Source organism: Nicotiana tabacum, chromosome 15, assembly GCF_000715075.1.
Source record: "Nicotiana tabacum cultivar K326 chromosome 15, ASM71507v2, whole genome shotgun sequence".
NCBI lineage: Eukaryota > Viridiplantae > Streptophyta > Magnoliopsida > Solanales > Solanaceae > Nicotiana > Nicotiana tabacum.
Window position 1 is genome coordinate 126,976,223 of NC_134094.1, and position 27,188 is coordinate 127,003,410.

General features: G+C 38.7%; 1 protein-coding gene and 1 pseudogene across 1 annotated transcript; both read left to right on the plus strand.

Moving 5' to 3' along the window:
• The first annotated feature begins 20,128 nt into the window (after window positions 1–20,128).
• LOC107772695 (probably inactive leucine-rich repeat receptor-like protein kinase At5g48380) lies at window positions 20,129–22,321 on the plus strand. The gene is made up of 2 exons (XM_075231261.1): window positions 20,129–21,100; window positions 21,257–22,321. Exons 1-2 carry the CDS (start codon window positions 20,204–20,206, stop codon window positions 22,112–22,114), a joined length of 1,755 nt encoding a protein of 584 aa, XP_075087362.1. The 5' UTR covers window positions 20,129–20,203; the 3' UTR covers window positions 22,115–22,321.
• A 155-nt stretch (window positions 22,322–22,476) lies between these two features.
• On the plus strand, window positions 22,477–25,299 carry LOC107772683 (probably inactive leucine-rich repeat receptor-like protein kinase At5g48380; annotated as a pseudogene).
• The last annotated feature ends 1,889 nt before the right edge of the window (window positions 25,300–27,188 follow it).

A 27,188-nucleotide genomic window follows, 5' to 3' on the forward strand; every position in this document is an offset into this window, starting at 1 on the left:
CCCCTACTATATAAATAGGAGTCTGATTACTTGTAAAGCACATGGTAACATGCATTCCAAGGCAATATATTATTATTTCTAGTTCTTATTATTTGGTCATTATGTTCCGGCATCGATAAAAGTATTTTTGGCTCAAGGGTGACTAACCTTCTAAGGCTAAGATTGTTCAACTTGTGTGGTTTGCATTTACTTTCTCATTATTTATTTCAACTTCAATCTGATTTCTCATTTCGTATCAAGTTAGATTACGTATCCTTAAAACCACATACAAATTCAATTGTTATCCGATTTTGAAGGTAAACAGTTCGGCGTCCACCGTGGGGCTAAGGATAATAGTGGTTATTTAATACAAATCTCCATAACACACACTACTTTACACTTTCTCTTTGAAGTGTCTTTGATTCCAGGCTAAAACACAAAATGGCAAACTCTCAATCAACACCTCTATATATTGACAATGAATCCAGTCATCAAGGTGAAAATAATAATATAGCGTCCGGTAACGAGGTGGCGCCTGCTGATCCCATTTGAATTCCGATCGTAGATCTGATTGACGCTAATTCACATGTGGCTATCGACACAAACTTGGCGACTGGACCCAAAAATAACATCTGTAGTGGAGCCCGATCCACAACTCTAAACATACAAAACATTGAAGGAGACATGATCATTCTATTGGTGATCTTCGAAATGCTGCAGGCTTAACATGCGGCGATAACTCAGTTATAGAACAAAAGTCGTGCACCAAGCAGGGTTGAGCCCGATCCGCCCCGAGAAGTCACTCGCAGGGAGGAACCAATCATAGAAAGGTCAAATGAACATGAATCGGGGGCTAACCCCGAGATCATAAAGATGCTCGATGATCTGACAAAACAAATAGAATCGGGGGGGGGGGGAAGAAAATCGAAGTTAATCAAAAAAAGGTGGAAACCTACAATTCCAAGGTAGATCAAATCCTAGGAGCACCTCCTATATCGAAAGACATGGATTCCAGGAAGTTCATGCAAAAACCTTTTCCTTCGAGCGCGGCTCCGAAACCGATACCCAAGAAATTCCGTATGCCTGAAATACCTAAGTATAATGGAACGACCGATCCAAACGAGCATGCAACCTCTTATACTGTCACGACCCAAAATTTCCACTTTCGGAACCGTGATGGCGCCTAACATTTCACTTGCTAGGCAAGCCAATGTTAGAATGATCTTAACCATTTTTAAACCAATTAAATTAAACAGAAGTCCATTACTAAAATAAAGTACAAAAGACCATAACAAACGAATCCTCCAAATACATCCCCGAATCTGGTGTCACAAGTGCATGAGCTACTAGGATAATACAAATAAAGGTCTGAATAAAATTCAACCTGTTCAAAAGATAATACACAGCTAAGATAAGATAGGAGTGGAATTCTGAATTGCGGACGCTGTGCAGTTATACCTCAAGTCTCCTCTGGGTAGCTAAATTCGAGCAAATCTATGGTACACAGCTGAGACCAACTCCAAAATCTGCAAAAGAAATGCAAAGTGTAGTATGAGTACAACCGATCCCATGTACTCCCTAAGTGTCGAGTCTAACCTCGACGAGTGACGAAGCTACGACAAGATACGTACGTAAACAACCTGTACAAGTATATACAAATACGAAGCAACAATAATACAGTAAATAACAACTTATAAATTTGGGAGGGAACATGCGAAGGGGAATGATATAAAAATTTCAGTAGGAGAAGTATCACTTAGGATCCAATTAATTCCTCAACAATAAAATGAACAACTGATAATATAAAAATGGCACGACACCACCCTTCGTGCTTTTACTCTCATTCCTTCCATAATCTGATAAATAAATAATAATAATTGGCACGGCATCACCCTTCGTGCTTTAACTCTTTTTTGGCATGGCAACACCCTTCGTGCTTTTACACTCTCTGAAAATGGCACGACATCACCCTTCGTGCTTTTACACTCAAAAATTACACGGCAACACCCTTCGTGATTTTACACTCTTTCTCACCATGACAATGACAGTATAAATAATAAAAATGGCACGACATCACCCTTCGTGCTTTTACACTCTTTCTCACCATATTCAACAATAATTAAATTAATAAACAATTTCATGAATAATGATCAAATAATCAATAATAAACTTTAAGCAGGAATATCTTAATTAAATAAGCAATTATTCAAAATGAAATAAATTCCTCCAGCATGCTTTGACTCAACCACAACGCATATGTACTCGTCAACTCACATATACGTTGTACCTGCACATTAAATCATGTAGCAAATAGACAAATGAATCATACTCCCTCAAGTCAAGGTTAACCACGACACTTACCTCGCTTTGCAACCAACTCAAGATTCCAATAAACCTTTGCCTTATGAATTGTTGTCTGAATACCTCAAATCTAGTCACAAACAATTCAATATATTCAATACGAATTATAGAAACTAATTCTATATAAAAATACTAAATTTTCCAATCAAAACCCAAAATTTAACTCAAATATTGCCAGTGGGACCCATGTCTCGGAACCCGACAAAAGTTACAAAATATGAACACCCATTTAACCATGAGTCCAGCCATACAAATTTTACCAAATTCCGACATCAACTCGACCTTCAAATGCCTAAGCCTAAATCTTATTTTCAAATGCCTAAGCCCAAATCCTCGAATTTTACCTCAAAAATACGTAATCTAGTCGGAATAATCGATGATAATTCAATATTATTGACTAACAATGATCAAAAGTGACTTACCTCAAGATTTTCCGTGAATTCTCGCTCAAAGATCGCCTCAGCCCGTGTTGGAAATGTCCGAAATGACAAAAATGTCGGAACCCTCTGTTTTTGTAATCTGTCCAGTGCTTTCGCACCTGCGGACACTTAACCGCATCTACAGTTCCACTTTTGCAGAGATTGTGGTCGCTTCTGTGAGCTGGCTCGCTTCTGCGGACTCGCTTTTGCGAAGAAGCGACGAGGCTGCCCCATCCCCTTTTCCAATTCTGTGATGCGTGTGCCACTTCTGCGATCGCGCTTCTGCGATGCCCTATCCGCTTCTATGAGGCCAGGCTCGCTTCTACGAGCTCGCACCTGCGGTCTAAAATCCGCAGGTGCGATTACACCAGAAGGCCAAAATTTTAGATTTTCCTTAAGTCTAAATCTTGATCTGTTAACCATCTGGAATCCACCCGAGGCCTCCGGGAACTCAACCAAATACACCAACAAGTCCTAAAATATCATACAAACTTAGTCGAAACCTCAAATTACGTCAAACAATGCTAAAACCACGAATCATACCCCAATTCAAGCTTAAGGAACTTAAGAATTTTCAACTTCTACATTCGATGCCGAAACCTATCAAATCAAGTCCGATACCTCAAATTTTGCACACAAGTCATAAATGTCATAGCAAACCTATGAAAATTTTTCAGAACTGAATTCCGATCCCGATATCAATAAAAGTCAATTTGTGGTCTAACTTTGGAATCTATAAGCTTTCACACTTCCAATTTTCAACAAATGGCGATAACTTAAGCTAGGGACATCCGAATTAGATTTCGGTTATACGTCCAAGTCCCAAATCACGATACAGACCCACAGGGACTGTCAGAACACCGATCCGGGTCCATTTACTAAAAATGTTGACTGAAGTCAACTTAGTTGAGTTTGAAAGCATTATTTCTCATTCATTTTAAAATTTTTCACCTAAAAGCTTTCCGAAAAAATATACGGACTGCACACGCAAGTCGAGAAAAGTTGAATGGTGCTATTTGAGGTTTAAGAACGCAAAAATAATATTTAAAATTAAAGATGACCTTTTGGGTCATCACATATACATGTGCCATCGAAGGGAATGACTTGGAGGACGATGAGATCGAGTCTGTTCTGCTGAAACAATTTGGGGAGACCCTGTCAAAGGGAGCTATGATATGGTATCACAACTTGCCTGCTAATTCTATTGACTCATTTGCTATGCTTGAAGTCTCTTTCGTGAAAGCACACGTTGGATCCATCAAGGTTGAGACCAGGAAATCGGACCTATTCAAGTCTCTTTCCCGTTTTAAAATGGAACGAATGGATCTGCCACCGGTCGCTGATGATTGGGTTGTTCAAGCTTTCACTTAGGGACTCAATATTCGAAGCTCGGTGGCTTCACAACAGCTAAAGTAGAACCTGATAGAATACCCGACTATTACATGGACCGACATGCATAACCGGTATCAATCGAAAATCAGAGTCGAAGATGATCAACTCGAGGCCCCTTCGGGGGCTGTTTATCCCGTCAGAACCCTCAACAGAGTCGAGAGAGACATCGATCATGAACCGAGACCAAACAGGGATAGGTATCAACAATATAATGGAGATTGGAGAGGTAGTGGGTTCGGGCGGAACTCCACGAGAAACGAAAGGAGAATTGACTAAGCTCAGAACAACCGGGGACTCATGACCATAACCATCTTCGACGGGTCCATCGAGCCTAAAGAAGCACCGAGATTATCGGAATATAAATTTAATGTCGATGATGCCACCATTGTATCACCTATCGGGCGTATCAAAGATACTAAATGGCTTCAACCTATACAATACGATCCAAACCAAAGGGATCCTAACCAGATGTACAAATATCATGGCACTCACGGTCATAGAACGGAAGATTGTCGACAGGTGAGAGAGGAAGTAGCCCGACTATTCAATAATGGGCACCTTCGAGAATTCTTGAGCGACCGAGCCAAGAATCATTTCAGGAACAGGGATTCTAACAAACAAACAGAACAAGAAGAACCTCAACATGTCATTAACATGATCATCGGTGGGATCGATATCCCATAGGGGCCGATGTTGAAACACACCAGAGTATCCATCACTAGGGAGAAAAGAACTCGAGACTACATACCGGAAGGAACTTTATCTTTCAACGACGAGGATGCGGAAGGGATTGTACAGCCTCATAACGATGTTCTGGTAATATATGTATTCATACATAAAATTCGAGTTAAATGTGTGTTAACTGATCCAGGTAGCTTGGCCAACATCATTCGATCGAGGGTCGTGGAGCAGCTCGGTCAACAAGACCAAATCGTGCATGCAGTCTAAGTTCTAAACAGATTCAACATGGCATGTGAAACCACTAAGGGCGAGATAACATTACCAGTAAACACCGACGGGACCATCAAGGAAACTAAATTTTATGTGATCGAAGGAGACATGAGGTAAAATGCTTTATTCAAGAGGCCATGGATCCACAACATGAGGGTGGTGCCCTCGACACTGCACCAGACACTGAAATTCCCAACACCTAGCGAAGTCAAAATAGTCTACGGTGAACAATCGACTGCCAAGGAAATGTTCGCGGCCAAGGAAGTGATACCGTCATCTACAATCTCAATATCGAAGGATCCAAACCATATGGTCAAAAACGGGGCCAAATAGCAATCACTGATACCATCTTGGGCAGATTCGGACAAACAAAGGGAAGGTGAGGACGATGAGTACGGGGTTCCTAGATCATTTATAGCCCTCGATGATTCCGATGCCACCAAATCGACGGTCGAGGAGCTGGAACGGGTTATATTGGTCGAACATCTACCCGAACGATAGGTATACATGGGCACGAGTCTAAATCCCGAGCTCAGGAAAGAACTCATTCAGTTTCTAATGGCTAACATTAATTGTTTCGCTTGGTCCCACCTTGATATGACAGGGATCCCATCGGAGATAACCACTCACAAGCTGAGCTTGGACCCGAAGTTCCATCAGGTCAAGCAAAAGAGGAGACCCTAGTCCGAGGTCAAACATGCTTTCATCAAGGACGAGGTTTCTAAACTCCTTAAAATAGGGTCCATTCGGTAGGTTAAATACCCATATTGGTTAGCAAATATAGTAGTAGTGCCTAAGAAAGGAAACAAATTAAGAATGTGTGTAGATTATAAGGATTTGAATAAGGCATGTCCCAAGGATTTGTTTCCTTTGACCAATATTGATCGAATGATCGATGCCATGGCCGGCCACGAGATCCTCAGTTTTCTCGATGCCTACTACGGGTACAACCAAATATGGATGGATCCAGGTGATCAGGAAAAAACTTCCTTCATCACTAAATACGGCACATACTGCTATAACATGATGCCGTTTGGATTATAAAATGTCGGTGCCACTTACCCAATGTCTAGTAAATCGGATGTTCGAGGAACAAATAGGAAAATCAATGGAAGTTTACATTGACGAGATGTTGGTTAAGTCCCTGCGGGGAATCGAGATCAATCCCGACAAAATCAAATCCATCAAAGATATCACGATTGTGGACAACGTAAAGGCCGTGCAAATGTTAACCGAGCACATAGCTGCCTTGGGGCAATTTATTTCGAGGTCATTCAACAAGATCCACCGATTCTTGGCACTATTGGAGAAGAAGAATAACTTCTCGTGGACCCCGGAATGCCAACGAGCTTTAGAGGAACTCAAACGGTACTTATCGAGCCCGTCGCTGCTTCACACACCAAAGGCAGATGAACAACTGTACTTGTACTAGGTGGTCTCGGAGATAACGGTAAGTGGAGTCCTAGTCCGGGAAGAGCAAGGTACGCAATTTCCAATTTACTATGTTAGCAGGACCCTAGGTGAGGCCGAAACTAGGTACCCTTACCTAGAAAAACTGACGCTCGCTTTACGAAGCACCTCTAAAAAGCTAAAACCATACTTTCAGTGTCACCCCATATGTATCGTAACTACTTACTCGTTGAGGAACGTTATGCATAAGCTCGAGTTCTCGGTCTGGTTGGCCAAATGGGTCGTGGAAATAAGTGGCTACGATATTGAATACCAACCCCAGGCCGCTATTTCAAATCTCGGTAGACTTTATGGTTGACTTTACGCCGACCCTAATACCCGAGGTCGAAAAAGAGTTATTATTTAACTTAAGGAGTTCCTCGGGAATCTGAACCCTCTTAATGGACGACGCCTCAAACGCAAAAGGGTTCAGACTTGGCATCATATTGAAGCACCACCAACTAACGTAATTAGACAATCTATTAAGACTGTGAAATTGACTAACAACGAAGCCGAATATGAGGCCATGATTGCAGGCCTTGAACTAGCCAAAAGCTTGAGGACAGATGAGATCGATGCCAAGTGTGACTCCCTCCTTGTGGTGAACCAAGTTAATGGAATATTCGGGGTCAGAGAAGAACGGATGCAAAGATACTTGGATAAGTTACACGTAACATTACATCGGTTCAAAGAATGGACTTTGCAACAATTACCTCGGGATAAAAACAGCGAGGTCGATGCCCTCGTTAACTTAGGGTCATCAATTGAAGATGACAAGTTCAACTCGGGAGAAGTCGTACAACTTATGAGATCGGTGGTGGAAGAAGGCAATGTCGAGATCAACTCAACGACCCTAACTTATGACTGGAGGAATAAATATGTCACGACCCAATTTCACCTATAGGTCGTGATGGCGCTCAACACTACAGCTAGGCAAGCCAACTAATAAATTAAACATATATCGTTTATTTTCAGAATAATTTTCCAAGAAATTTTATTATTTTATTAACAGTATTAAAGAAAATGAAAAGATACAGATAAATTTAAATCCAAGAAAAATAATAAGACACCAAATTCTACTAATGTGTGTGCCAAAACCTGGTGTCACAAGTGTATGAGCATCTAGTAGATTATACAAAACTTCAAATACTGTCTCAAATGAAAATAGACAGAATGAAAAATACAAGAAGAGTCACTGGTAGCTGCATGACGGGTCAGGAAGGCAGCTCACCATTACGCCCCTGGATAACGAGGATGTGCGATGATAGGTTCTCCACTAGTATCTGTCTCAGATCCTGCACAAAAAGTACAGCAAGTGTAGTATGAGTACGTAAACAACGTGTACCCAATAAATATCAAGCCTAATCTCGAAGTGGTAGAGACGAGATGGCCGACTTTGACACTCACTATGGGTCAATAATAATATTTAAAATAAAACTAGAATATCTAAATCAACATGATTCACAAAATTAACAAAAAATTATTTAACCAGCAGAAATAATTAAATTTCTTCAAAAGCAACAATTCTCAATATATTAATTATATTCCTTCAAGTCCAATAAATTTTCATTCTATCAATTAGCTTCACAAGCTGAAATAAACTATCAAAATATCGTGTAATTATTATTATTAGGCACGATTTCTGCCAAGGTCGTACGGTCCGATCCAGAATGTCGTGTACACTGCCGAGGGACGTGCGGCATGATCCATAGATGCATCTATCTTGCCGAGGCGTTCGGCCCGCTTCACAAGAAAGAGGGATATTTTTTATGTACCTCCGGAATGAGAGTATTTATTGTAACATTTATTCGAGAGGATAAACAATTTATCTCAATAATTAATTAATTTAAACAAAAATTAAGCATATGAGAATTTCATCTTTTACTACCTTTCCTAACCATTCACACTATATACATCAAATAATAATTTAATTAATAAAGAATACCATTTACACAAGTAATTCATACTTTGAGCCCTAAACTCCCCGGACTTTAGCATTAATAGTAGCTACGCACGGACTCTCGTCATCTCGTGCGTACGTAGCCCCCACAATTAACAACAATTATTAATTTAATCACCCATGAGGTAATTTCCACCTCACAAGATTAGACAAGAGACTTACCTCAATTTGCTCCAATTTAATCCACTAGAAGGCCCTTTCCACGATTATCGAACTTTGAATGGCTCGAATCTAGCCGAAACAAATTCGATACAATCACTAAAAAATTATAGGAATTAATTTCATAAGAAAATACTACATTTTTCAATAAAATCTGAAATTAACTCAAAAATCGTCAGTGGGATCCACGTCTCGGAATCCAGCGAAAGTTACGAAATATGAACGCCCATTCAATCACGAGTCTACCCATACCAAAATTACTAAATTCCGATAACAATTCGGCCCTCAAATCTATCCAAGAGAGTTTTCAAACTTTTCCAACTTAATTCACCAATTAAATGATAAAAACAGTGATGGATTCGGGTAATTTAACCAATATTGAGTTAAGAACACTTACCCCATTATTTTTCCTCCGAAAATCTCCCAAATATCGCCTCCATTCGAGCTCCAAATCGTTAAACTGGAAAATGGGATCTGCCCACTGATTTCTTCTACGCGATCTCGAACTTCCTCACGCGATCGCGAAGCACAATTCCACCACTGCCCAAAATTAACTCTATGTGATCGCGTATATCCTCACGCGCTCGCACATCACAGAGTTCCCAGCTCTACGCGATCGCAGTTCCCTTCACGCGATTGCATAGAGCAAACGCGTGACCTCCACTCCTGCTCTGTTACCCTACGCGATTGCAGATATCCCCACGCGATCGTAGAGAACAAAATTGCACTGCTCAATTAATCCTACGCGATTGCATCCCAATCTTTGTGATTGCGTAGAAGGTTTAAAATACTAGAAATCAGCAGCTACCAGCAGTGCCAAAATGAAGGAAAATACTCCGAATACCATCCGAAACACGCCTGAGCCCCTCCAGACCTCAACCAAATAAACCAACAAGTCCTAAAACATCATACGGACTTAGTCGAGTCTTCAAATCACATCCAACAACACTAAAACCACGAATCGTCCTCCAATTCAAGCTTAATAAAACTTAAGATTTTCAACTTTTACATTTGGTACTGAAACCTATCAAATCAAGTCCGATTGACCTCAAATTTTGCACACAAATCATAAATGACATAACAGAGCTATGAAAATTTTCGAAACTAGATTCCGACCCCGATATCAAAAAGTCAACTCCCCGATCAAACTTCTAAACTTAAATTCTTATTTTAGCCATTTCAAGCCTAATTTAACTACAGACTTCCAAATAAAAATTCCAACACGCTCCTAAGTCCAAAATCACCATACGGAGCTATTGGAACCGTCAAATTCCGGTTACAGAGTTGTTTTCTCAAAATATTGACCGATGTCAAACTTAGCACTTTAAGGCTAACTTAAGAAACCAAGTGATTCGATTTCAACCCGAACACTTCCAAGTCCCGAATCAACCATCCCCACAAGTCATAAATCAATAAAATCACTTACGAGAAGTTTTATTTAGGGGAACGGGGTTCTAAAAGTTAAAAATGACCGGTTGGGTCATTAAAAAATATGTAAAATATCTCAGGACCGGTAAACTGCTCTCGTATCTAAAAGCATCGAGGGCCCTACATACAAAGGCAAGTTTAGCCTGTTCGAAGACGGAACCCTGTTCAGAAGAACATTCGATGGCCCACTCGCATTATACCTAGGGCGGGGGGAATACTAAGTACGTTTTGAGGGAAATCCACGAAGGCACTTGTGGAAATCATTCGAGCACCGAATTGTTGTTCGAAAATAATCAGAGCCGGTTACTACTAGATCGACATGGAAAAAGACGCAAAGGAGTTCGTTCAAAAATGTGATGGATGCCAAAGACACGCTTTGATGATTTATCAACACGAGGAGGTGCTGCATTCAGTTTTGTCACCATGTCCGTTCATGAAATGGGGAGTGGACATCGTCGGCCCCCTACCATGGGCACCCGGTAAGGCTCAATTGATATTGTTTATGATCGACTATTTTTCTAAATGGGTGGAAGCCCAGACGTACGAGAAGTTTAGGGAGAAGGAAGTCATCGATTTCATTTTGGACCACATCATATGCCGATTCGGAATGCCGGCCGAGATTGTATGCGACAATGGGAAACAATTCATCTACAGCAAAGTAACCAAATTTCTTGAAGACCACAAGATCAAAAGGATCATATCAACACCCTATCACCCTAATAGGAATGGACAAGTTGAATCTACCAAAAAAACCATACTCCAAAACCTTAAAAATAGGTTAACCAACGCCAAAGGAAAATGGAAGTAAATCCTACCCGAAGTCATCTTACGACCTCGAAGTCCATTACCGGGCCACCCTATTTTCTTTGGTTTATAGCGCTGAAGCTCTAATACCGATCGAATTCGGAGAACCAAGTGTCAGATTCCGATATGCAACAAAGGAATCAAACAACGAGGCCTTGAGTATGATCCTGTAGCTATTAGATGAAAGGCGCGAAGCCGCCCTTGTCTAGTTGGCCGCCCAAAAACAGCGGATCGAAAGGTATTACAATCGAAGGGCCAACCTTCGACACTTCAAGACTGGGGACTTAGTGCTAAGGAAGGTCACACTGAGCACCCAAAACCCGAACGAAAGGAAATTGGGACCGAACTAGGAAGTACCGTATCAAATTATTGAGATCACCGAAAAAGGATCCTACAAACTCGGAACAATCAACGGAGAGCAACTACTGAACAACTGGAATATAACTCATTTGAAACGATATTACTGCTAAGGTACGACCTCATTCTTTATTTTATTTACATTTTAAACTAACGTTTGCAGGTAACCAACAAGGAACGATACATCATTTTAGGTTTGAAAGCACGTTTTGCACTCTTTTTTCCTTGAACTGGTTTTGTCCCAAATGGGTTTTCCGGCAAGGTTTGTAATGAGGCAATAAGTAAATCGTGCTAACTTAGAATTGAAGGCCGGCTACGAACCGATGAAGATGATCACAACAACATTCGAGGCCTCTCTTCGGTCAGCCCCGAACATTGGAGGGGTATTACCCTTGGATATCGACTTTAGCAAGGAAAGAAATTTCGTGATTGAAGGGTCTCGATCGATAGGATTTATTGTAAGGGCCAAATGGTCTAATGAACCGTGCCCACATAGACTGCTCCAGCCCTGGCATAAAACATGTATACATGTGCAACTATTATGCACAAGAATAAAAAGAAGTCTCTTCCTTGCGCATAAACATCTTGTCCTTTAAAATGTTTCTTGCATCTTTCAAGGAATTTCCTACACCCGATCCCATAAAGGTATCAAGCCCAAGGGCCACCTTAATCCGAGTTCGAACAATCACTCTCACTCGGGGACCGTCGTCCGAAAACAAACTCAGACGGTCCGAGCTATCAATCCTCAGGGGCATAAGACCCATTAGGCAACGTCCGAATTTCAAAGGCGACGACCACCCCTCACTCGGGGACTGTTATCTTAGGCAAGCCCGGATAACTCGGGATAGCAATCCCACTAGTCAACACCTGAACCTAAAAGGCTACGACCATATTAGCATGAGTCGGAGATGTTCGAGACCCGTAACAAAAACAAGGCCTTCAAATGATTTCGTAACCGGTTCTAAAGGCTACCCTTAACAAACTATAATCTAAACTACTTTGGGAAAATGTTTCCGTTTATAACGAATCCCCACGATGCCTTAAAACAAAATAATGTTAAAGGCAAGGTTTTTTCGAACCTTTGAACATAATCTAACTATTTCATGCTAAGGCATTTCAATCTTTGCGAATACACATAATGAAGCAAAGGGAAAATTCAAAAGTTGTGAAAGGGAAAAAGCCTTATATATACATATCAAAAATTCTTTTTACAAGGGCCAAATAGCCCCGATACAAATTTTTACAAAGGCCGAACGACCTCAAAAAAAAGGTGATACAAAAAGCAGAAGACAAAAACATCTAAAAAGATCCTAAGTGGCCTAGTCTTCGTCGGGGGACCGCATTATCACCTTCGGGGTCTCCTCCACCCTCGGACTCACCCGAATCTACAGACTCATAGGAATCTTCCTCTTCCAGATAGGCCAGTTTCCTAGCCACGACTTCGAGCACCTTGGCATCCTTGATCTCAGCCGATAAATCAAAACCCCGAGCGTGAACTTCCTAGAGGGCCTCCATTCAGGATTGCCACTTCATATGCTCAATCATATTTTATACAAGATCCTGAGCCGCCTCGGCATCGGCCTTGTATTGGGCCACCCTTTCATCAGCTTCGGCTTTGACCACGACGACCTCTGACTAGGCCGCCTCAAACTCCTTGGCCAGATTTTCTTGATCGGAGATAGCCGAACTCAGCTGAGACTGGAGCCCCTCGACATTTTTGGCCTGCACCAAGGCCTTTTCCTTCGCAGCCCAAAGCTGGACCTCTGCCGAAGTCAATTGTGCACGGGCAATCTCCTTTTCCAAGGTCACGCGGTCCATGTTCCTTTTCCTTTCTTCGGCATCGGCCTTTACCGTATCCGCCTCTACATGGAGCTGCTCGATCTGATCAAGTTTCTTTTGAACCTGAGGGTTCGGACTGATAGACACCGTGTCTAACTCATTGTCACTAACTTTAAATACTCTTCTTACCTGCTCGACCAGGTCGGCATGCTCCTTCCGGGCTGCCTCTACCTCAGACTGGAGTTTCTCAATGAGAAGTTTGTAAGAATCCCTCTTCTCAGTGATCCCTTAAGTCTTGGCCTCATGTTGGTTTAACTCTTCCCGATATCGGAGAAAATCTCCTGATGAGGCACCGAGGCTTGTAAGCACAAAGAAAAAAGTTATTATTGTTTGCGACTTAATCTAAGTACATAATAAAGGTCGACAAAAGGCATTCAAAGTTACCCGATTTAATGCATGTTGTGCTTCATTGACTAGGCAGGGCGCTTCTACCTCGTTTATCTTGGCTTGATCCTCTTTGGTCACCGGGCACCAGATATAATTCGCAACCCCCATGGGGGCAGAGAGAACTCGGGCATCCTCCGTAATAGACATAATAATTGACCACTTCCGGTCATGATCTACACTCGGAGGTGGAAACCAGTTTACTAATTTCGGACTTGAAGAAGGCCCGCTGGCTCCCGAAGACGGTCTCTTCTTTGGTACCGGTAAGTCACCCAACCCGGTGACGTCCTCCGAGGTGGTAGAATCTAAACCTTTAAAGAAGTTGTTAAAAGAGTCTGCCACCTCTTGGGGCCCCTCATTTGGGTGTCTTTTCAGCGTCTGAGCCTCCTTGGTCATGAAGTCAGTAAATGAAGGCGACTCGAAGATATCTACCTTCGGGGCGTTATCCTTTGCTCGAGAAGCACCAATCGTGGTCTCTTTGTCCACCTCACCAACTTGGGACAAAACGGCCTCGCCCCTCTCTGGTTCGGAGGCCTCGGCCTCTGCCTTTTCATCAGCGACCCTGGTTTGAGGTAGTTCGGTATCGCTTCGCACGTGGGCCACCAACTCAAAAGCTTCTTCTTCTTTTTCGTATTCGTCCCTCGGCCGATTGAGTGAGTCCGATGGGAGCTCTCATGCGCTGGTGCTTTCCTTGGATTTGCACACCAACCTCCTTTTCGATTTTTTCTCCTCCGAGTTTGAAGAACTCGGGGGACTTTTTCTCTTCTTTTCCTCACCCTGTCTCGGAGGGGCAATCCTCGTCACCAGATGGGGGCCTCATTGCAACATCTTTCAGAAGACCTGCAAAGAAAAAAGAAATAAGTAAGAGCTCAACAACACGGAGGAAACCTAAGTGTTTTCCACTCAAGAAAGGAATCTCACCGTGAGAACGGACCTCCCACCGACCCTTCGAAATCTCACTCCACGAACGCTCGGAGTATGATCTCTGTGTTGCAATACCTCGACCCACTCCTTGAGTCGAGGAACTGCATCTAGGATCCGAGCAATAACTGCACCACCACAAAGCACTGATGAGAAGAGAAAAGGAAGGGAAGAGTAATGAATAAAACTTGACAGTAATATTGTACTTACGTGACATGTTCCACTTCTCAGAAAATGGCATATACTCGGCTAAGATTAAATCCGAGGTATTCACTCGGATGAATCGGCTTAACCAACCTCAGTCCCGGTCTTCGTCTATGCTCGAGAATGGGGCCTTACTGGCCCGAAGAGCAAGCTTAATTAATCCCCACCAATAGAGTCAGGGACTATACAAATGCATGAGGTGGTCGATTGTGAAAGAGTACCCCTCGATCTTGCTTATAAAGAAACGGAGAAAAATTATTATTCTCCAGAAAGAAGGATGGATTTGACCGAGGTTCACCTCGTACCTCTTATAGAAGGCAATGATGACCGGATCCAAGGGGCCCAACGTGAAGGGATAAGTGTAAACACTTAAAAAACCTTCCACGTGGGTAGTAATAGCTTCCTTGGGCGTAGGGACCACTACCTACGTATTAGCCCAGTTGCAATCTTCCTTGACCTTGGAGAGGACGCTATCGGTGACCGAGCATATATATCTCGAGACCGGATCACACCGACCCGGTACCGAGGAGGTTTTCTCAACCTTAAAATCAGCACTGGTCGGGCACCACGTAGGAACAAACATTTTCAGGGGAGGTTCCGATGTCGTTTCCTCGACAACGACATGCGAAACGCTCTCCTCAACAGACGGTCGCGAGAAAGAGGGGTTTTCTTTTTGGGGAACAGATTTTGAAGTCTTCGCCATTGCTTTTAATGTAGCAAAAAAAGTGGAGAAAGGTAGGTGCTGATAAAAGAAAAAGTATGATAGGCAACTCTTACGGAAGTTTTCAGAATACTAGAAGGAAAGAAAGTGAGAGTGATTAAGTTTCTTAAGCACAAAGAATAGAAAATTTTGAATGTAAAGTTCAAATGAATGGATGAGAGGGTATTTATAGTTTTCCAAATGACGGTTCACATCCTAGAGTGGCCGACTATTAACTAACACGCATTTAATGCCTTGAAGACTGGACTGATGGGACATTTCACCTATCTTTTGTCGCTTACGTCATGATTTATCGAAGTAAGAATCGGGAGCTCATATCGTTTCTCGTCGTTTACTCTCCGAAAAATGAGGGAACCATCTGTATACGGTTGAAATCAGGCTCGACTATTGCATAACAGATCGGGTTCAGAACGCGAAGGGCTGAAGATCGACCCCGAGTCTCATCGAACCAGAACAGGAGGTCAGAATGTCCGTCCTCAAGAAAATTGAGCCCCTGATCCCGGAATCGACCCTGACTCCGAATAATCTCGAGGAAACGTTGCCGGTATAAAATAACAGAAGACCGAAATAACGGAAGGCCAAAATATCCGTAACTGATCGAATATTTTGGCGGGAATCTCGGCACGTATGAGAAAAGAACCGGCAAATCAGCAAACCAGGAGATTTTTACCTTTTATAGAATTGTACCTAAAGTAGGACCCCCTACTATATAAATGGGAGTCTGATTACTTGTAAAGTACATGGTAACATGCATTCCAAGGCAATATGTTGTTATTTCTAGTTCTTATTATCTGGTCATTCTATTCCGGCATCGATAAAAGCATTTTTGGCTCAAGGGTCACTAACCTTCCAAGGCTAAGATTATTCAACTTGTGTGGTTTGCATTTACTTTCTCATTATTTATTTTAACTTCAATCTGATTTCTCATTACGTATCCTTAAACCCATGTACAAATTCAATTGTTATCCGATTATGAGGGTAAACACGCTTTTGAGAGAAAATATATCTCAAAATAAGCTGATTTTTGCAGCTTGGCCAAACAGGCTATAAGACTGTTGAGGTCCTAAAATCTGGTAGGATCAGCTTAGGTACTACAAAGGTATGTGTTTAGAATTGAGTGCTGGTGAATTTTATTTTCTTATGCCTTTTTAATTAGTGATATTTTTTGTAGCACAGGCCAAGGTTTGAGTTTTCTCTTCAAAGAACAAACTTTGTTGACTTCCTGCAAATTGCTGATATGAGAACTAGAAGATGAAGGGAATTATGCAAAAAATCAAAAAGAAAAATCATCATCGTATGCTATTAAATGAAAATGCTAATGTGTTACTTGGTTGTAATCTGACTCACTCTATAACGAATTTTCTATCTCTCAAGTAGTTCACCTTTTTAAGTAGGATTGACACAATAAAAACTATAACAATCATTGTTAATTCCACGATAATATGTCTTGTTACAAGTATCTATCTAATTGATAGTATTTGCAGAAAATTCAACTCCCAAATTCAGAGTATCACTTTATTACATAAATTAAGACGAATTCAGTTTTTAGCTATTGAGTTAAGGAAAAGTCAAAACTCCTCAACTCCACTTAAAGGTACCCATAACCCATTTGATGTTGAGTTGTGGCCGTTCATTTTGAAGGAGGAAGCAGTCAACACACTCAATAATTTGGGATAGTTTACTAAGTTAGACGGAGCCACGATTTCAAGTTTATGAGTTCGGAATTCTAAGCGGTTTAAGCTATTGGGTTCTAAATTAATAATTTAGATATATTCAATAAATCTTTTAAGACAAATACAGGGTTCGAACCAAAGCTACTGGGTTCTGTCGAACCCAGTACGAGCACTCTAGCTCCGCCCCTGAAGCTAACGTTTGGATATAAATTTAGTTGAAACTTGAAAAAATAATTTTTTAAGTTGTGTTTGAAAAATAATTTTTGAAAGTTTAAAGATGTGTTTGGACACGCGTTTTATTTGGAAAAATGTTGAAATTTTGTGAGTGGGAAAAAAGTTTCGCTCAAAAACTCCCCTAAACTAATTTTTGGGAACTCTAAAAGTTTATCCAATTTTTTTTCAAAAGCTTATCATATTCCATGAGCAATATATTCAAAAGATATTTGATAAAATTTTATCAAAATTTATGACCATGCTAAGATGATCGACGAAATGGATAATTGTACTACCTTTTGTTACTACTCATATTAATATATATAATATTTTCTTTCCGGCCAAGAAAAAAAAAAGACTTAGAGGATGTTTGGATGGGCTTAAAAGCTGGTCAAACTAGCTTTTAAATATTTTTTTATTTTCTGGATTGTTTGGCAAAAAGAAAGCTGCTAAAAAAAAAAGCTAAAAAATGCTTAAAAATGCCAAAAGCAACAAATTGGCTGACCCCAACTTTTTTGATTTTGGCTTAAAAGCCATTTTGGGTTTGACCAATAAAATTACTTTCTTGTCCATTATAAGTTTTCATAATACCAAAATTACCCTTACTTAAAGAAACACTAAAACATCGTACTTCTCCTATTTTCTTCACTTCTGAAAAGAGCCCCTCCTCTTCTTTCTTCTTCCTCTCTGTTTCATCTTCATTTTTCTGCATTTTTCCTCAAGCATTTCAGTGGAAATCAATCCTTGTTGTAAGTTCTTCTCAAAGAGAAATTTCTTCCTAAAAAATGAGATTCTTTCAAGTTTCACATAGAGAAGTTTCTTCTATATATTTGTCCGTATATAAGTCAATGGTTACCATACCAGAAAAGTAAATACCACGGAGGAAGATAGAAAAATCATTTTCTTGCAGACAATCTGGCATAAAATGAAAGGAGCATTATAACATTTTATTCTATCAGCAAACATACAATTACAACAGAATTAAGGTTGCATACTGGATCGGTTTCTACTGTTTTTCCAAGAAGAGGAGCTAATGCCATAATGAGCTTCCTTCAACTTTCAATGGATGTAACTGCATCTTTAATCTGTAAGAGTAAATGGACAAAAAGGGAAAGAAGAATTCAACAAAATAATTTGGTATTTTAAAATAGGTTTGAGACTTTTATGCAAGTTTACTTGATTGAAAGTGGTGAAAAGTGAGCATTCAAGAATTATATTTATAAAAATTATCTAAAGTAATCAATTAAATTACTATTAAATTAAAATATAAATTATTTTTTATTTGCATTAATTCAGAATTAAATATATTGTAGTAAAGAGATCCTTTATAACGTTAACAACTTTAAGGATATTTTTGTCTTTTTAACAGAAAAAGTACTTATCAACACTTGTTTACCAAACACTTCAACAGTTTTTTTTAAGTTTCATCACTTTTATCCAAACAGGTAACTGTTTATTTATAAAATAAGTTTGAGCACTTAATAGTTGCTTTTAAGCATTTGTGCTTAAAAGTCACTTTTTTTAAGTGCCACTTTTTTTAAGTCAATCCAACGGGCTCTTAAAACTCTTATATCTTGCTCATTTTCTCTTTATAAACTGTTTATTCTTATTTAGTGAAATTCTTTAATTTGCTTTATAATCTCCAAAAGTGCCATTTCCATTTTTATTTGATTAGTCAATATCCTAATTTCCACATGTTTAAAACATATACACCGGGGGTTGTTTGGTACGAGGAATATGACAGGATAAGATGTGAGATTAAATTTATACCGTATTTAATTAGTGGTATAAATTTATACCTTCAACCAAATACGGTATAAATTTAATCCCAGACTTAATCATCTTATCCCACATTATCCCATTAAACTAGAGATTATTTTATTCCACTCTCATACTTAATCATCTTATCTCATATTATCCCATTAAACTTGAGATTATTTTATCCTACTCCCATGTAATATAAATTAGTCATCAGATTATAATCCCAGGATTATAATATCGGAATAATTTAGTATGCACTTTTAGAACATCAATGATCAAACCTTAAAAGTCAACAATCATCAATCCTTAAAGTTAACAACTTTAAGGATATTTTTGTCTTTTTAACAGAAAAAGTACTTATCAACACTTGTTTACCAAACACTTCAACAGTTTTTTTTAAGTTTCATCACTTTTATCCAAACAGGTAACTGTTTATTTATAAAATAAGTTTGAGCACTTAATAGTTGCTTTTAAGCATTTGTGCTTAAAAGTCACTTTTTTTAAGTGCCACTTTTTTTAAGTCAATCCAACGGGCTCTTAAAACTCTTATATCTTGCTCATTTTCTCTTTATAAACTGTTTATTCTTATTTAGTGAAATTCTTTAATTTGCTTTATAATCTCCAAAAGTGCCATTTCCATTTTTATTTGATTAGTCAATATCCTAATTTCCACATGTTTAAAACATATACACCGGGGGTTGTTTGGTACGAGGAATATGACAGGATAAGATGTGAGATTAAATTTATACCGTATTTAATTAGTGGTATAAATTTATACCTTCAACCAAATACGGTATAAATTTAATCCCAGACTTAATCATCTTATCCCACATTATCCCATTAAACTAGAGATTATTTTATTCCACTCTCATACTTAATCATCTTATCTCATATTATCCCATTAAACTTGAGATTATTTTATCCTACTCCCATGTAATATAAATTAGTCATCAGATTATAATCCCAGGATTATAATATCGGAATAATTTAGTATGCACTTTTAGAACATCAATGATCAAACCTTAAAAGTCAACAATCATCAATAAATAAAGACAAATTGAAGTTGCTTCAGTAACCTACAAGGAAGTTGACTGCTTTGCCTGACTAGTTTGACCCCACTTCAACAATAAGTATAATATTTGAAGTATAAATCATTCTTCAGAGATGTTTTCATTGCTGATATCTATTTTTTCTTTATTTCAAGATTTAGCAGGAAGTCTTTCAATATATGGAGAAAACCAACTTTAGAACAAGATCTTTCTTTTTCATCTGCACATTTCTTGGATTTCTATTGATATTACTTAGCAAAATTTCTGTCTGTAGTGCTGCAGAAAATGATTTTTATTGCTTGAAATCAATAAAAGATTCATTACAAGACCCTTTCAATAATTTGGGCAGTTGGGATTTCAACAATGTTACAGAAGGCTTCATCTGCCGTTTTTCAGGAATTAATTGCTGGCATGATAATGAGAATAAGGTACTGAGCATCACACTTTCAAACTATGGATTAATTGGTGAGTTTCCTCGAGGCGTTCGAAATTGTACAAGTTTGACTAATTTAGATCTTTCAGGCAACAAGTTGTATGGAAATATCCCTTCTGATATTTCAGTGATACTTGATTATGTGGTAATACTTGATCTATCATATAACACATTTTCTGGCAATATACCACCTGATATAGCTAATTGTACCTACCTTAACTTTCTGGGGTTGGACAATAATAATTTAGAAGGTGAAATTCCAAGTAGAATAGGCTCTTTACTTCGCCTTCGGACATTCAGTGTAGCCAACAATTACTTGACTGGGGCAGTGCCGTCGTTTGTTAATGAACAAATCACAGCTAAAAGTTTTGAAAACAATCCAGAGTTTTGTGGGAAGCCTTTGAAAGGATGTGAGAATTCTTGGATATGGAAACATATCGATCGTGCTTCGTTTATCAAAGCGTTTGTGGTTGGTTGGGTACTTTTCTTTACGTTGGCTTTAGTCCTTCGCTTATTTCAATTTCCAAGCAAGGTTATCAACAAGATAGTCTCATTCAACAAATGGAAACTGAGGGTAAAGGAACATTTAACTTCAGGAAGTGATTTACCAGGTGAAGAGGACTTAAGCAGCAGCAACCACAAGGTAAAGATCCTGCTAATTTCCAGCTTTTTCCCTGCATTAGTTAAGTGGCATTTTTTTCTAGCGTCACATATAGACTGCCACTTTACATTTCCAGTAAGTTTTTCTATGTTCTGTTCTATTCTGTATGTTCCAATGATTTAACTGGCTGCTTTACAGATATTAAGGCTGCAGAAGTTTGTTACTAGAATGAGTTTTGGGGAGCTGGAAAAAGCAACTTCTGGGTTTAGTGAAAACCATTTAGTAGGAAATGGAATGTTGGGCAAAGTGTACAAAGCAATACTTCCAAATGGCTGGACACTTGCCATCAAGAAGCTCAATGAATGGGAGAATTTGGAGGACGAGTTTGTCTCTGAGATAACAACTCTCGGTGGCCTGAGACATCGGAACCTATTGCCTCTTATAGGTTTCTGTGCTGAAAAAGAAAACAGATTTCTTGTTTACAAATATATGCCTAATGGAAGTCTTCATGAATGGCTGCACTCGAACGAAGAAAAGGCCAAGATTTTGGACTTCCCTCTTAGAGTTAAAATGGCACTTGGGATAGCAAAAGGCCTTGCTTGGCTTCATCATGGGTACGAATTACACGTTACACACGGGAGCATAAGCACACGATGTATCTTGCTAGATCAAAATTTTGAACCTAAAATATCCAATTTTTGGGAAGCCAAGTTTTGGAGTAAGAATGACACTGCATTAAGTTGGAGTCTTTTCCCAGTAGCTGAATATTCTGGTTTAGGTTCTTACAAGCAAGACATTTACTGCTTTGGTGTTGTGCTTCTCGAGCTTGTAACTGGGAAGGAACCACATGAACTGACCAGCTCGAGAAATCTATTTGATCATTCGCCTTGTCTACTTGATGCAGATAGAGATTTGCTTGGAAAAGGAGTCGACGATTTAATCCTCCAATTTCTTGAATTAGCTTGTACCTGTGTGAAGTTCTTTCCTAATGAAAGGCCAACAATGCTGGAAGTGTATGACACATTGAGGACAGTTTCTCAGGGCCGAACAGACTGAATACGAATTATACCCTTATCAACTGATATTTCAAGTCTATATGACTAGTGCTGAGGAGACAAAGTAAGAGCACACTAAATTAAACCATGAAAGCCATTATGTAAGTCTGTACATTAATAGCTTCTATTGCAATTGTAATTTCTAAGAATCTGTATATACTCTATAATATTGGAAAAGAATATGGATTGCATTTTTAGTTTCTGAAAGAATAGAAGACTGATCCTGCATTGGCTTAGTTAAAATTTTATATGCATTTTTCTGAGACTCGTCTTCTGAAACTGTCGTCGAGCTGTTTTTCAGAATATTAGCATTCTAATATTGGATTCTGGGGTGAATTGTTACTTTCGAATAGTTGAGAACTAACTGAAGATTCCCAAAATTTGGTATAGGCAATCACCTAGAGTAAATGCTGAAACCAGTTGTTATTAGGTCAGTTATGGTTGTGATTCAAAATTGATAAAGTATGAAACATAAACCTATAGACAATCTAATATAATTGCATATTTAAAAATCTAACAAATGTATATATCTCTTTTCAGACCATAACCATGATATTCAAATCCAACTTCAACTCCTGATCCCCCTGCTGTCTCAATCTAAAGATGATCAGTAACATATAGATGCTTACTACATTGATTCATTAATTCTGTACTAATTAAAGTCATTGCAATTATATTTCTGAAATTTGTTTCTGTTATTACAAGTTTTAGTGAGTCAAGATGACTATCTACTACAGACAGAAGATTAAGGTCATTATAAGGATAGTAAACATGTAATAATGCCTAGGATATCTCCTAGATTTAAGCCAGGAGAATAAGGAATCATCAATAAATAAAGACAAAATTGAAGTCTTTTTCCAAGTTTGCTTCCGTATACTGCAATGAAGTTGAGTTCTTGGCCCAGCTAGTTTGACCCCGTTGCTATAATAAGCATAATCACTCTTTTGGAAAGATCTTCTGTGCTGATATATCCGTCCTATTTAATTCAAGATTTAGCAGGAGGATTATCAAAGTGATGGATAAAACAAATTTCAAAACAAGCCCTTTCATTTTCATCAGTATCTCTCTTGGCTTTCAATTAACATTACTTGCCAGATTTTGTGTCTGCAATGCTGCAGAGAGTGATATTTATTGCTTGAAATCAATAAAAGATTCATTACAAGACCCTTACAATTACTTGGACTCTTGGGATTTCACCAATGCTACCGAAGGCTTCATCTGTCGTTTTACAGGAATTCAATGCTGGCATCCTAATGAGAATAAGGTACTGAATGTCGCGCTTTCAAGCATGGATTTGCAGGGTGAGTTTTCTCGTGGCATTCGAAATTGTACAAGCTCGACTGGTTTAGATCTTTATGGCAACAACTTGTATGGAACCATACCATTTGATATTTCAGTAATACTTGAACATGTTACAACACTTGATCTCTCAAGTAACCGATTTTCTGGCATATACCGCCTGATATAGCTAATTGTGCCTACCTTAATGTTCTGAGGTTGGACAACAATAATCTAGAAGGTGAAATTCCAAGCAGAATAGGCCTTTTGCTTTGCCTTAAGACATTTAGTGTAGCCAACAATAATTTGACCGGTTTAGTGCCATCATTTGTTAGCGAACAAATCACAGCTGATAGTTTTGCAAACAATCCAGGGCTTTGTGGTAAGCCCTTAAATGGATGTGAGGATTCTGAGGATTCTTGGATATGGAAACATATCGATTGTTCCTCATTCATCACAGCGTTTGTGGTCGGTTGGGTATTTTTCTCTACATCAGTTTTAGTTCTTTGCTTATTTCAATTTCCTAGCAAGGCAATCAACAAGATAGTCTCATTCAACAAATGGAAGCTGAGGTCAAAGGAACATTCAAGTCCAGGAAGTGATTCACCTAGTGAAGAAGAATTAAGTAGCCAACAGAAGGTAAACATATTGCTAAATTTTCAGCTTTTCCCCTGCATTTTTATGTTATAATTTTTTGTTTTGCTACAATTCTAGATTAGTTATAGTCCTTGCAAATCTGTCATGCAATTCTTTATTCGAGATGAATAAACACGATAGATGTAAGGTTTTCAAGTTTCTGTGTTTGTTCCAATGATTCAACTCACTATTTTACAGATATTAAGGCTGGAGAAGTTTGTCACTAGAATGAGTTTCAAGGAGTTGGCAATAACAACTTCTGATTTTTGTGAAGACTATTTAGTAGGAAATGGAATGCTGGGGAAAGTGTACAAAGCAATTCTTCCAAATGGCTGGCCACTTGCCATCAAGAAGCTCAATGAATGGGAGAATTTGGAGGACGAGTTCGTGTGTGAGATAACAACTCTCGGTGGCCTGAGACATCGGAACCTATTGCCTCTTATAGGTTTCTGCGCTGAAAAGGAAAAAAGACTTCTTGTTTACAAATACATGCATAGTGGAAATCTTCATGAATGGCTGCACTCAACCGAATATACGGCCCATATTTTGGACTTCCCTCTTAGACTTAAAATTGCACTTGGGATAGCAAAAGGCCTGGTTTGGCTTCATCATGGGTATGAATTACATGTCACACACTGAAACATAAGCACACGGTGTATCTTGCTAGATAGAAATTTTGAACCAAAAATATCCAACTTTTGGGAAGCGAAATTCTGGAGTAAGAATGACAACTGCATTAAGTTGGAGTCTTTTCCCAGCAGCTGAATATTCAAATTTAGGTTGTTATAAGCAAGATATCTACTGCTTTGGTGTGATGCTTCTTGAGCTGGTTACTGGGAAGGAACCACATGAATTGACCAGCTCAAGAAATCTATTTGATCGCTCTCCTTGTCTACTTGATGCAGATAGAGATTTGCTTGGAAAAGGAATCAACGATTTGATCCTCCAATTTCTAGAGTTAGCTTGTGACTGTGTGAAGTTCTTTCCTAATGAAAGGCCAACAATGTTGGAAGTCTATATGACACACTGAGGTCAATTTCTCAGGGTCGAAAGGACTTGCTACGAAGACAGAGTAGAAGTGCACCAGATTAAACTATGAAAGCCATAAGTCTGTACAGTAATAGCTTCTGTTGCAACTGTAATGTTATACTCTACAATGTTGGAAAACCATATTGATTGCATGTTTCTAAAAGAAGCTCAGCAGACTGATGCTGCATTGCATTGTCTTAGTTTGAATTTTATAGGCATTCTTCTGAGAATTATCTTCTGAAATTAGCCTCGAGCAGTTTCTTTCTATAAAACTATAACCATGATATTAGTTCAAAACCAACTGCAACCCCTTGATTCCCCTGCTTTCTCTATCTAAACTTGATCAATTAATATCTAAATGCTTACTACATTGACTCTATTCATTCTGTACTAACTTAAAGTCATATTGCGATTAGATTTTGAAACTTGTTTCTGTAGAATAAGGTTTAGTGAGCCAAATTCACTATTTACTACTGACAATTTGAGGAAGATTATGGTCATTATTAGGATAGTAAACATGGAAGAATGCATTAAGCTAGTGATTATGTTTGTGGCTGATATCAAACAGCCACTCCATTTTTATTTTGAAGGTGGGAACCGAATTAATGGATGTCAACTCCGTGTGATCATAAGTCACAGGTTTGAGCCGCGGAAGCAGCTACTAATGCGTTAGGGCTAGGCTGTGCGGCCCTTCCTTTGTGAACTTTGTGCACCGGGCTGTCCATGGATTTCGGGTACCCAATTGGTTTAAATACAAGAAAGGATATCTAGCAAATGAAGTCATATTCAATTGGTGACTGCATCTTATTTCAGTTGAACTAAAAGGTGCACTTTTTGATGTACCTGGTCTCCTATTTTGGTTAAGCTTATTAAGCAACTTGAAGCCGTTATTTGCATCTGTGTTGTCCCTTTTAGCATGTTTTGGAAGGAAGTCCAAGACCTTTGGACTTTATGACTTTAACGTGTTTTATTTTTCCTCCCAATTGTAACTTGACGTTTTCAACATATGTTATTAAGGGGTATCAAAATATATAAAAGTAAATACATCCAAAATCTTCAAATATTTATATAAATAGAATATATATATAATTTTTTTTACCTACCTACACAATATATTTTTCTCGCTTGTAAGGTGGCTCCGCCACGGTTCCCAGCCACCTTAAATTTTGTCAGTCCAACAAATTCCATAAGGTACAGGTCAAATATTCAGATCTAAGTTGCATAAGATATATTTCATCAATATATCAATGGAAGTCCGATGAAGAACAGAGAATAAAAGTAGCTAGTTTTGGTTAAAAAATCTTCTGCCAAATATAAAAAAAATTAGAATCAGAATTTACCAATATTTGGGTTAGAATATCAGACTTATATATTATGAAAACTAAAATTACTTGTTTTTATATGTTTAATTCAAGATGGTTTTAAAAAAATATACAATCCCAATACACAAACTGTAAAAAGAAACTTTTGGTAAATTCTTATTTTAATTCTACTGTTTAAGAAATATTGTTTAGTAGTAGATCCTAGAAAATAGATATAGAGATATGCCGATAACTAATTCTCCGTTATTCCCTAGTGGTGCAGCCCCCACGTTGCATGTCATGAATGCACGCAGCCGCTATTCTCTCATTTTTACAAATTTGATTAGACTATACAACTACAATAGGGTAGAAAGCATTTTATAGTGTTGCATTTAATTTGTTTAATCTCATAGCAGAAAAGATTCTGGTAAGTAGCGGTTCCTTTTAATAGACATTTTGCTGTGCAAATTCGAATTAATCGAGACCCTATATTGGTGCGCCGAAACCTAGTGCACTACTAAAAATCTGCTAAAAACCGACCAACTATTTCTGTCGGTCAAAAAAAGCGACCAAAAACCGTCCAGGTTGGACGGAAACTGGGAAAAAAATTTATATTTTTTTAAAACTAAATACCGACCAACGTTGGTCGGTAAATTGGTCAACGAATTGACCCAGCTGGTCAGACAAGAAATTTTTGGATCCAATTTTTTAAATTTTAATAATTATTTTATTATTTAAAATATTTTATAATATTTAAGAATTTATATTTAAAATTACCGACCAACGTTGGTCGGTTAATGTAGGGGAAGCATTTACCGACCAACTTTGGTC

What these genes read in the sequence shown, in the direction of transcription:
- LOC107772695 (XM_075231261.1), top strand. Translation starts at nt 20,204, where the DNA reads ATGGAGAAAACCAACTTTAGAACAAGATCTTTCTTTTTCATCTGCACA. An exon ending in TAAGCAGCAGCAACCACAAG is followed by an intron (nt 21,101 to 21,256) that starts GTAAAGATCCTG and finishes GCTGCTTTACAG; the next exon opens with ATATTAAGGCTGCAGAAGTT.